The 13,348-nt window shown below is 42.3% G+C and overlaps 1 protein-coding gene across 1 annotated transcript in view; it reads left to right on the top strand.

Moving 5' to 3' along the window:
* Positions 1 to 10,182, top strand: part of LOC126344538 (apolipoprotein D-like) — an 88,724-nt gene extending 78,542 nt beyond the window's left edge. The window contains exon 6 of the mRNA XM_050002027.1: positions 9,896 to 10,182. Within this exon, the coding sequence (XP_049857984.1) occupies positions 9,896 to 10,026 (131 nt within the window). The 3' untranslated portion in view covers positions 10,027 to 10,182. The remainder of the gene's footprint in view (positions 1 to 9,895) is intronic.
* Positions 10,183 to 13,348: the final 3,166 nt, after the last annotated feature.

The following is a 13,348-nucleotide window of genomic DNA, read 5'->3' as shown; positions in this document are numbered from 1 at the left end:
CCACAGATGTTAAGTCCCATAGTGCTCAGAGCCATTTGAACCATAAGAAGGTAGTCTATGGGCAGTTGGCCACCAATGGTTGCTACAGATTCGTCGTAAATTGACTTTTGTTTTTGGTTTTGGTGTTATAAGCGTACGGTTCGCCTGTGTAATCGAGTGGTTAGTGCATCTGACTGCCACGCGGATGAGGTGTGTTCATTTCCTGGTACATCCAGGTATTTTTCCTTGTTGGGAGGACGAGAAAGGGGTCGACTGGGCGTCCTGGTGCCAAATGAGGAACTGACAACGGCTGAGGTGAGCGGTGAGCTGGTCTCATGCGCTCCAAATACAGGGTGTTTCAAAAATGACCGGTACGTTTGAAACGGCAATACAAACCAAACGAGCAGCGATAGAAATACACCGTTTGTTGCAATATGCTTGGGACAACAGTACATTTTCAGGCAGACAAACTTTAGAAATTACAGTTGTTACAATTGTCAACAACAGATGGCGCTGCGATCTGGGAAACTCTATAGTACGATATTTTCCACATATCCACCATGCGTAGCAATAATATGGCGTAGTCTCTGAATGAAATTACCCGAAACCTTTGACAACGTGTCTGGCGGAATGGCTTCACATGCAGATGAGATGTACTGCTTCAGCTGTTCAATTGTTTCTGGATTCTGGCGGTACACCTGGCCTTTCAAGTGTCCCCACAGTAAGAAGTCACAGGGGTTGATGTCTGGCGAATAGGGAGGCCAATCCACGCCGCCTCCTGCATGTTTCGGATAGCCCAAAGCAATCACACGATCATCGAAATATTCATTCAGGAAATTAAAGACGTCGGCCGTTTGACGTGGCCGGGCACCGTCTTGCATAAACCACGAGGTGTTCGCAGTGTCGTCTAAGGCAGTTTGTACCGCCACAAATTCACGAAGAATGTCCAGATAGCGTGATGCAGTAATCGTTTCGGATCTGAAAAATGGGCCAATGATTCCTTTGGAAGAAATGGCGGCCCAGACCAGTACTTTTTGAGGATGCAGGGGCGTTGGGACTGCAACATGGGGCTTTTCGGTTCCCCATATGCGCCAGTTCTGTTTATTGACGAAGCCGTCCAGGTAAAAATAAGCTTCGTCAGTAAACCAAATGCTGCCCACATGCATATCGCCGTCATCAATCCTGTGCACTATATCGTTAGCGAATGTCTCTCGTGCAGTAATGGTAACGGCGCTGAGGGGTTGCCGCGTTTGAATTTTGTATGGATAGAGGTGTAAACTCTGGCGCATGAGACGATACGTGGACGTTGGCGTCATTTGGACCGCAGCTGCAACACGGCGAACCCGAGGCCGCTGTTGGATCACCTGCTGCACTAGCTGCGCGTCGCCCTCTGTGGTTGCCGTACGCGGTCGCCCTACCTTTCCAGCACGTTCATCCGTCACGTTCCCAGTCCGTTGAAATTTTTCAAGCAGATCCTTTATTGTATCGCTTTTCGGTCCTTTGCTTACATTAAACCTCCGTTGAAAACTTCGTCTTGTTGCAACAACACTGTGTTCTAGGCGGTGGAATTCCAACACCAGAAAAATCCTCTGTTCTAAGGAATAAACCATTTTGTCCACAGCACACTTGCACGTTGTGAACAGCACATGCTTACAGCAGAAAGACGATGTACAGAATGGCGCACCCACAGACTGCATTGTCTTCTATATCTTTCACATCACTTGCAGCGCCATCTGTTGTTGAAAATTGTAACTACTGTAATTTCGAAAGTCTGTCCGCCTGAAAATGTACTGTTGTCCCAAGCATATTGCAACAAACGGTGTATTTCTATCGCTGCTCGTTTAGTTTTTATTGCCGTTTCAAATATACCGGTCATTTTTGAAACACCCTGTACGTCTGAATGGCGCCATATGGCAGAGAATGACACGGTGCCCGGTCGGAATGGTGCGACGGTCTTCGCCTGTTCGGAGAGACTTTATTTGCGTTTTTGGAAGCGGATTGACCAATTATGGTCACGCTACAAATTTGTCTCATTGTCTGGAGATTACTGCCCTTCTCCAGTACTCCATTATGCGTTCGCTGGACTGTTTACATTGTTCCTCTGTCCTCGTTCGTACGCTTCTCATCGGTCTTCCTCCAGCTTAAAGCACTTCCAAACTCTTCTCCTAAACGCACTTATAAGGTGTGAGACTGTGACGTTTTGTTTTTTCTAAATTTTTCTTAACTTTCTTAACCCATATTGTAATGCTTCTCTGACATAGATTGTTGAAAATCTCGTTAATCTATTTACGTTCATTCTGTGTAGGCGTCCAAGAAACGTCAGTCTTCTCCTCCTCTGAATGGTTTCCAAAATTCTTTCCACCTCGTGGTAAACTTCTCTGTTATATTGTGGTTTCCATCCGTGATCATTCCGAAATGCATCCATATTTTTCTTAGAATTTTCCTTTCCAAGATCTCTAGCTGCTCCAGTTTGCAGCGCATTAAGAAGCATTCTCTAGCTAGAGACATTCGGTTTTGGCGACTGTATTTTAGCTAAACATTTTATCATTAAAGATGAGTTATTGAAAATATGTATTCCCAAATAATGGACATTTTTTGGATCAGAGGAAGTGTCTTTTAAGATTGTATTTGATCTGTTCTCGTCCCTGCTATTGAGTATGTGAGTCCCTAGTTCTGAGGGTCTGAAAGGTGCTCTCAAGTGAAAGGAACGGTTGCACTATATGCAACAAATTTTATTAAGGAATAAACGTACTACGAGGGAGTAACACAGCGTCAGATAACAGTTATTTTTGGCACTAGAGCTACAGAACATAGCACACCTAAGTATGCACGTTAATAGAGTAAAATTAGTATCACGTAGGATGTCTGAACATTTCCATTACACGTACATAAGCTTTTGTGACCGTGACCAGAAGGTCTGTCCATCACCTTTAGGTGTTTTGAGCGATCAACATCTATCTCCTGAAATGTTAACGCTAAAAATTAAGGTGTGGTTATGTATCTTTCATTGGACTCTAGTAAAAGACTCCGCTAATTGATGAAATCCTTGGAAAATGGGAAATCTCAAGGAATAAACGCTAAAATGCAATATTGTCTTTGGGTGTAAGAAACTGTAGAAGAAGTCTGTGGGTGATGCAGAAGGATTTCACACAGACTTCAATTTCCACGGAACTGTGGAAGAAGTTTGTGGGTGATGCAGAAGAATTTCACACAGACTTCAAGTTCTACGAGAGGTATTAATGATATCACTTGTCAGAAATCGATTGCCACAGGTCCGGAGCACCTGCGACTAACGCCGAGAAAGCTAGCTGTTCAAAAACCGTGGGGTTTAGTAGGCTAGGATCTCTCTTCGCCACCTTCCGCTGAGGTGCGAACAGGCAGCCATTCCTGCATGATGGATACCATAGAGCAACGCAGAAGAACTGTCTGAGGCATGCCATTTTTGACATAAAAGAGTATTAACTTCTGAGTTCGTACAGGGCCCAAATAAAAGTGGCCCGGAGAATAGAGTTCCAGGGTACAAATAAACGGAGGAAAGGAAATGTAGTACTAAACCTAACTACAGTAGACGATGAAAGTCACCACTATTCATTTCTTGGTACAGTTGCCAGTTGCTGAAGGCGGTTCGAAGCTAGACTGCTAGAATTGCTACAGTCTCATCCGAGATGTTCTGCTGCAATTCTTGAATAGTATGAGGGTTGTTGCTATACACCTTAAACGTGGCGGACCCGCACACAAAATAATCGCACCCTGACAGATCAGATGACCTGGATGGTCAACTAGGGCCGCGACCATATCGATCCCTGCTAACAACTCAGTCAGGCGTGAATATTGTATAAATATGCTCCAAAGTTTAATCGACTGTAAGGGTAGTTGTTCCATCCTGTTGGACCGAGTGAGGTGGGGCAGCGGTTAGCACAATGGACTCGCATCCGGGAGGACGACGATTCAAACCCGCGTCCGGTCATCCTGGTTTAGCTTTTCCGTGATTACCCTAAATCGCTTCAGGCAAATACCGGGATGGTTCGTTTGAAACTGCAAGGACGACTTCCTTCCCAACCTTTCCCTAAGGGTACATCCATAGTTGAAATGGAGGACAGTGGAACGTCAGCAGGTATAAATTTATATTAAAAAATGAAGAAATTCCTCCAGCTATATTTAAGGTGACGATTTTTAAAAATTATTTTTAGCAACTAGTTTCAACGCTGGAACAACGTCATCTTCGGGGCCCTACACTTGTTGACGTCAACTGCGTGCGGCTGATACTAGAAGTGAGTGGTGAGATATGGACGCCCATATCTCACCACTGACTTCTAGTATCAGCCGCACGCAGTTGACGTCAACAAGTCGTCAATGGACGTCCATATCTCACCACTGACTTCTAGTACCAGCCGCAATCAGTTGACGTCAACAAGTCGTCAATGGACGTCCATATCTCACCACTGACTTCTAGTATCAGCCGCACGCAGTTGACGTCAACAAGTCGTCAATGGACGTCCATATCTCACCACTGACTTCTAGTATCAGCCGCACGGAGTTGACGTCAACAAGTCGTCATTGAACGTCCATATCTCATCACTGACTTCTAGTACCAGCCGTACGCAGTTGACGTCAACAAGTCGTCAATGGACGTCCATATGTCACCACTGACTTCTAGTACCAGCCGCACACAGTTGACATCAACAAGTCGTCAATGGACGTCCATATATCACCACTGACTTCTAGTACCAGCCGTACGCAGTTAACGTCAACAAGTCGTCAATGGACGTCCATATCTCACCACTGACTTCTAGTACCAGCCGTACGCAGTTGACATCAACAAGTCGTCAATGGACGTCCATATCTCACCACTGACTTCTAGTATCAGCCGCACACAGTTGAGGTCAACTAGTGCATAGGTCTGAAGATGACGTTGTCACGACGTTGAAACTAGTTGCCAAAATAATATCGACACCTTAAATAGAGCTGGAGAAATTTCCTCATTTTTAATATTTATTTCCCTTATCCGGTGGGACCGATGACCTCGCTGTTTTGTCCCCTCTCTCAAAATCAACCAACCAATCCATCCTTTTGGAAGCAGCTGTGGATCTTTTCCACCTCCGTTCATGCTGCCTCAAACGGTTTCAACATCTTGGCAATGTTACGCACCTAAGTCAGAGTCTGATGAAAGATGATGACGCCAATAATACGGCGCGCGAACAATGCACCCCAAATCCCAAGCTTCCGATCAAGCAGTGGGGTTCCGTGGAAGTCATACGGATTCTCCGCTGCCCAGAACCTACGATTCTGTGAGTTGACAAACTACTCAGCTGAAACCAGGCTTTATCAGACATAAAGCTATTAATTGTTAGCTCAGTGAACAGCCGCTCACAAAACTGGGCGCGCAAAGGAGCATCAGCTGGTTTAAAATCCATGAACAACAGGCATTCGGTAGTACTGCATGTGCAGGTCTAGGTGAAGTATTCCTTCGCATGATCGTCGTGATATGCCATTCTCTTGCGACAAGTGTCGGGTTGCTTTGGTAGGACTCTGAAGCATTTTAAGGTGAACTGCAGCCACATTTTCTGATGTGCAGGCACGTTTCGGAATGTTTATTGACTTGTTCAAAACAGATCTTGGCTGACGCCAATTTCGGAATAAGCGATGCATGGTACTCTTTGCTGGCACTCTGACACCTTTAAACTTCTCAGAAAACAACTGACTTCGTTGTCACGTAACTTTCGACAACGTACAGCCGCTGCTGCACTGTGAGGATTGTCAGCCCTTTTGTAACGATCCATTCACGATGACACAGCCCACACTATGCTCTGAACTGGTGCACATCAAGTAGCGGGTGTAAACATGGTGGGCGCGTCAAGGCTTGTGGTTTCACGCATATATTCACACTGAATTGTATTCACTCGTATGAGCCACTTTTATTTCCCCGGTACAGGTAGAAGCTAACAGTTATGTGCTTACACCAGGGCAAGTACAACTGTTTCACTTGGAACCTCCATTTGAGGCTATCCACAGCACATTTAGCGGATAGTATTAGCATATAGTACTGACTGAATGTGCTGGATTACGTCATTGTTCGACACATAGTTTAGGAGATACGACGTCTATGGCTATGGACCAATGCTCGACTTCGACTTGGGCCCATCTTGAAAGCGTCAAGGTAGAGTTGGCCACAGATCGCCAAACTGCACTTGAGCACGATGTGCGTATCGCTTGTGGGCTGACTCGCGGCGTGTCTCAGCCTTGCTGCGTATTTCTCGGAAGTATCCCGTATAGCGCAACATCTCGTTTAGTACTGCGGTGCAGCGTTTTTTCGGTCGGTACGTCTTCCTTCAGATCGACAGAATCGTGCTCTCGGGGCTGTTTATCGTTCGCTGTTTGTATTTGTTCGTGGTATAAAGGAAGGTCAAAGATCCAGTGGCTGTTTGCACAAAAAGAGCCTGTATAGCGATCTATCGTCACAAAACTTTAAAAACGAATGGGAGTGACAGAACGATAAGAATGTGCAATGCCTATTATGCGACATACATTTGCATAGTCGATAGGTACCCTAAATTTGCTAGGGAGCGATATAACATCATACAAAAAGAATTTAAACTTTTAGTTTACGACGAAACAGCAAAAAGGATCAACGGTCGACAAACGTGATTCGTTGCCTTGTACATCACGAAACACGTTATACAAAATTTGCAGGGATGAAACAGACCAGACGAGCAGTAAATTATCTGGATTCTCACGCATTATTTCACTGTTAGTTGCAACAGTGTCCGCTGAAATTCAAGGAAGATTATAAAGACTTTATATATTCCAGTAAAATGTACTCAGTTGAGTCAAGGGACATGCCTGGAACGATTTTTCGATTTAAAAGACGCCATTGTTGAATTTATGGAGGAAGAACGAGAACAGGAACGAAAACTAGAACATCGAGAACGGATTGCAGACTTTTCATTTTAGATGCACTTTACTGCACACTGTGCACAGGAAGACGTTGCAAGGTGAGAAGAATCTTATTTTTGCTTTGATGGGGATGCCCTGTAAAAGGGCAAATGCTGGCAAAAGAAAACAACCCATTTCCGTAAATTCACTTGCGTTACAGAAAACGTGGTGTCTGAAGAAATTGTATTGGCCTTGGAAGAATTATAAAGAATAGTTTTCTAAACGTTTTGAGGAGACTGCCAATCTCACATCAGTTTTCGAGCCCGTTTGAGGTGCAAGCGCCTTTGTACATGTGCAGATAGAACTGACAATCTGCAGTGTAATTACCGATTCACAGACAAATTATTTTATGTCAAAATAATCCAGGAGTTCTAGGTTATTTTTCTCAGGAGGAGTTTCCACGTCTCCGTAATGAGGTTGCAACTGTGATAGAATATTTTAATCAACATACGTATGTGGAAGGCTAACAAAGTCACTGTTACGTGACAACCTGAGTGAGAAAATCAGTGAAATCGTCTGCTTCTGTCCATATGCGGATAGTTTGAACCCAATTTTAATAATGTTACATCTTCAGCACGCCAAAAATAAATAACACTGAAAATTGTTATGTGTGTGAACTGTGTTGCTGAGAAATCAAGTCATACGCTGTGACACTGCATTACCATTTAAGTGTGATGCTTTCACAGTTTCCCCTCTTCCTCTCAGCAACGTGCTCTGGAAATGGTTGAAGTGTGCCTCTAGGCGAGAAGGTTATGGTGCGCAAGTAGGAAACTCCTTGTGTGATAAATTCTTGACATTTACCCTGTTAAGGTAACAGCCACCTTCATCATCTCACGCTGAGAAAGTCAGATGGGTAGCTCCTATCATAGAATTGTAGTTAGTGGGACTCACAGAAAGAACCTTGCTTTTCTACGTTTGTTCACTAGTATTAGTTCGCAATTCCGGCTTCACTCATTGGTTTCTCCCACTATAAGACTGGCAGCTGTAGTCGCATATCTCGGCAGCGGGCTACATCAACTTAACGCCATGACAGCCGCATATCTCTCTGCACTTCTTTGGTGTCTTCAGTCATGTCACTTGATACAGATCCCAAATATTGGAGCATTATTTGACACTAATTCGTACTAACGCCTTGCATGCTGTTTCCTGCAACAACAAATGGTTCGAATGGCTCTAAGCAGTATGGCACTTAACTACTGAGGTCATCAATCCCCTAGAACTTAGAACTACTTAAACCTAATTAAACTAAGGACTTCACACACATACATGCCCGAGGCAGGATTCGAACCTGCGACCGTAGCGGTTGCGCGGTTCCACACTGTAGCGCCTAGAACCGCTCGGCCACCCCGGCCGGCCTTCAGCAACAGTTCGTAATCATATCTAATGGTCTGAAAGAGACACTTCGCTGTTTTGGGCAAATAACTTGGATATGAAGCGCTGCAAACATGCAGCAACAGCGTCTACAATCCGAATTCTTGTACTTGAGTAAATTTTTGAAAAGTAGTGTTTTGATTCTGTCGTGCTCCTTTTCTAAAATTATGCAGCACTTGGGACACGAGTCATGAAGTGTGTATCACTGTTTGTGCTAGCGATCTAAGGAACGTTTAAAAGTTCATCGTTCTGAATACAGTCGACAAATACATTCACGTTCACTCGTGAATCAATGCATCAGACAACAGCAGAGCGCATTAGGTTTACTGTTGCACCCATAGTGTCAAATAGGACAATCTGGAGCCGTCTACTGGAAACTAGGTAGGCTTTCTTTTACAATTTATATTCGTACAACCTGCCTCGGATCATGCACTGGAAGTCGGAATTAGTGGGATGCAATGTACAAGACTACATTTAGAGAGGCAACGGCCTTCCCGAAGTGGTAACACAGGTTGCCGTCAGATCGCCGAAGTTAAGCGTTGTCGGGCTTGGCTAACATTTGGATGGATGACCGTTCATTCCCGCCGAGCGGTGTTGGCAAGCGTGGTGCATACAGCTCTCGTGGGGCCAATTGGGGATCTACTCTAGTGCTGAAAACTAGCTGCTCCTGTCACGACAACTGACAACGGCCGGGAGAGCGGTGTGTTGACCACATACCCCTCAATATCCACATAAAGTGACGCCTTCAGCGGATGATGACACGGCGATCGGTCGGTACTGTTGGGCCTTTCGAGGCTTGTTTGGACGGAGTGAGAGATAGTAACGTGTTTAGGGACGTGAGCAAATTCTGCCTTAGTGTCAGTGATGGTCATTTGCTACTATAGCGTTGGCAGGAACAGCAACTGTCGGAGTTCCTCAGGGAGCAAATTACAGGAAAAACTTCGAGTATCGTGTTGTGGGGAACTTACAACGATTGTACACATTGGACGCTGGAGGTACGACCATATCATCAGCCAGCCCAGTATTTTGCCTCTTCTGCAACGTCACGAGCACATGCTGTCTCTGGAGGACATACGAGGCACATATTTCTCGCCTTACCCATCGAGTTCTCATAGATATGTCTGTATTCCCCTGACCAATCGATGGCCAGTTTAGTTCCTTATTGAGTATCATGATATGCTTTCTGGTCTGGTCTGCGTTGCTGGAATTATTTGTGACAATTGATGAAATTAGCGTCGACCGTACTCTGCCTAAATAAGGCTCCTATAATCATTTCTATTCACGATTACAAAACTGCACTGTGTCTTGTGGAGGCAGTAGAAAAAATTAAAATTGTTGCAAAAAGTGACAGGGAAGAAAATTAGGATGCCTGTCGACGAGTGTGTGTAATTCGTCGCAAAGATCACATGGAAACAGAACGATTTAACAAATTGTTGAGACAGACACTCCTTAATAAATACCCGGTGGTTTTCAAACAGCAGACTTTAATATCTTAGAAATGATAATACGCATACTTCAGCATAAGAGCTATCGTTTCGGTTTTTCCTATGCTATTACAGAAGAGTGAACTGGTATTCTGAAGAGTTGCTGACCTACAACTGCACTGTTTCAGGATTTTCTTGGTTGCTGACACGAGCCAAGAATCCAGGAAAAGATATCATACGGAAGATGAGAGCAGTACTGGACAAGAACGGCATTCCATTACAGCCGTACATGCGAACTCTGCAGGTATGCTCCAATTAATGCTGGCGACATCCTTCTTCACACCCACATCATGTGAGACGGAGTTTATATTATGACGATGGGGTAATACGTTTAACGGAGGATCAAGAATGTTAGAAAATGTATGTATGGTTACGAATCCACACAAATAAACGTCTAAGTTCCAGTATTTTGTAACGTGAATTGTTGTAGATTTATCCAAGCACTCGCTCCGAAATAACTTTCAGCATTGTTACACACTCCAGTACACTAAAAGGGCTATCGACAGTTTTAACAGCTTACAGACAGATGGTAAATCAGAACAAGACCAAAACTATCCGACAATTAAAAAGAGAAGAAAACATACACTTTGATCCTTCAGAAGAATCGAGGAACTAAAAAATAAATGAGAGGAACATCTTATTTGTATAAAAGATCAGCAGAATGCTGTAGAGGAAGGCGTTCTTTATCCTTCTGAACACCATATAAACACAGGGGTAGAGAAGTTAAAAAGTAGTGGTTGTAGATAAACATCTTTTTCACTTAAAAACAAACGTGGAAATAGGAAAAATGTAAGATTCCTAAATATTAGAAAAAAATAGTTTTTGTGTAGATCTGAACCTAGAAGCAAGTCCATATGATTTGCTGCTGCTGAATACTTATAATTCTTTAACGGTATGTAGGTCCATCCTAGGAACATTCAGTTATTTATGAAAAGCCGATTCAGCTATCAGTCATGTAACACAAAATAATTAACACTTTGCGGAGATTCCAGCTGTGTTTGTTAAGAGGCACTGGGAGAAAAAAACAAACCAGAACCAACATTTGAGAGTTGAAATCTGATTCCTGTAGTGCATCTTCCAAATCAACTGTCGCAAGACTCCAGGACTCACAATGTTGCTCCGATTGAGAAAAAAAATTCCCCTATTGTTAGTGCACTACCTAACAATGACGGAAAACTTATGAAAATGATGGAACATCATACAGTTCTAAGATATGTGCAAGAAAACTGTGGAACCTATTAATTGTTCTAGGATTCAGGTTTTTAAGAATAAGGTAAATGAGATGAAAGTGGATGAGGAATATATACTAACATAGGATATGAAAATGGACGAGATATTATAAGGTATGTATGGAAAGAGGTACTAATATTAAATTTATAGTATGTTATGATAAATTTCTGTCAATATTTGAAATAGCTATGCTAAAAATATCCAGAAATTTCTTTGCAGAAAGTGAACCAGTGAATTAAAATATGTTGTTGCATGAAGGGAGATTTATACAATTTCTAGGATGGGTAAAGATCCTCTCTCACTTCTGCAAACATTAATACATTAAGTAAGTTTATTAAAAGATCCAGAAGAATGTACAGTACATTGTGATATAAAGTAGTAACTGAAAGATATTGTGATACAAGAGACAGGTCAGAGAGCAAGCACACAAAACAGTATAGCAGTTAAAATGATTGACTATGTTACACCTGATGGGTCACAAGTTGGAAGAATTTTTAACAATCACTTTCTAAATGTAGTGGTAACAGTAGTGTCTTTAGAAGAAGTAAAGGAACACACTGAAAATATGTTTCTACAAATCTTCAGGCAACTTGAAGTAATTTATGTCCTCCACTAAAATTGAATGAAACAAAATCTTATTTGGGTGCCGTATGCGTAAAGGTCCTCTAGCGGAAGTCTGAGAAGCTTTTCTCACGTAATAAGTCGTATCGTTAACGCCAAATACAACGCATCACCAGCTTAGAGCATTTTCCCAGACATTAGAATATGGTGTTGTTAAACTTCTTTGTAGGAAAGGTGACTGAAAAAAATGGGAAAAATTTTTCCCGGCTCCCTTAGAAATCTTTCTAAAAAATGCGATAAAGTAATGTACTCAAGAGCAGAGCACGCTTCAATAGGAAACATTTACTCAGCAAATTACAGTTTGAGTTCCAGAAGGTTTCCTCAACTGAGAAAATCATTTACACATTTGCTCATCAAATCTTCAGTGCCTTAAATAACAAAAATAAAAGTCACCAACTGGTATCAAAGCCTTAGATATGCAGAACACGATTTTACTTTTTTAGAAATTCTCAAGTTTCATGGAATCAATTATGCATCAAAAAACTGCTTTGTATCATATGTAACATAAAGCAAAACGTAACGCTAAAAAAAATCAAAGCATGGAAGAAGGAGACGAAAGTGAAGTTCCTAGGAAGATATTAGAAATGGCAAACCAAAGGTTTCAATTTTGATCCTCTCGTATTCGTTGCATAAATGAACGACTTACTACTTAACGTACTTATCTGCAACAAGTGTTATAATTAATATAGTAAGAAAGAGGAGCAACAGACGATGTAGTTAACAATTTATTCAAAATAATTAATTAGTGATTTACTGCAACGTCATCTGTCATAAATTCATCTGTTCTGTATAACAGACAGAAGAACGTGATGAATTATTATGAAGGAGAGGCAGTGAATGGGATAGAATGGTCTAAACTTTGGGTGTAGATACCGATGAAAGTTTCAGCTGGAAGAAATTTGACATAGAGCATATCAAACAGCTAAGTTTAGCAACTTTTGTTCTTCTCATAATCATTTTTTCTAGAAACAAGCAAATGAACATATGAATGTATGTAGCATATTTCCAATTAATTCTATGAAGTGGCATAATTTCCTCTGTCTCATCTTCACTTAGGAAGAAAGTACTGATTCCACAAAAGCCAGCTGCTGAATTATGTGTCATACGTTATGCACTCTACTTGTATTTCTTGTTTTTATTTTTACTTCTGCATAAGACACTTTTAAACTGCTACTGGTTAATTTTGAAGTCTGACAAGTAGGCGACCCTCAGGCAACGTTTATTTATTTACTTACTCATTGATCCATAGCTCATCTCCCAATGATGTAGAATGTGTCATCATAATACAATGAAGACATACAGCTCAGAATACATACATACATACATACACACACACACACACACACACACACACACACACACACACACACACACAGAGAGAGAGAGAGAGAGAGAGAGAGAGAGAGAGAGAGAGAGAAACATGTAATAATGTTGTTACGAGGATAGCGATCAGCTGTGGCCTTACTGAAGGAACGATCCCAGGATTCGCGCGAAATAATTTAGGAAGACCATGGAAGACCTAAGTCAGAATGGCCAAACAGGGCAAATTCCATCCTCCCGAATGTAAGGTCAGTGTCTTACCAACTAGTTCAGCTAATCCCTTGTACTATGTTCTTTTGATCATATGCAGTACGAACCAGATAAGTCATAATAAAAACCAAAATCTATCACTGCACATACTCTAAACACTCACTAATAACTCCTGCACCACAAGCATGCAGCTACGGCCC

This window comes from Schistocerca gregaria, chromosome 1, assembly GCF_023897955.1.
Source record: "Schistocerca gregaria isolate iqSchGreg1 chromosome 1, iqSchGreg1.2, whole genome shotgun sequence".
Classification (NCBI taxonomy): domain Eukaryota; kingdom Metazoa; phylum Arthropoda; class Insecta; order Orthoptera; family Acrididae; genus Schistocerca; species Schistocerca gregaria.
Note: the sequence above shows the minus strand (reverse complement) of the source record. Positions and strands in the feature narration are given on the sequence as shown.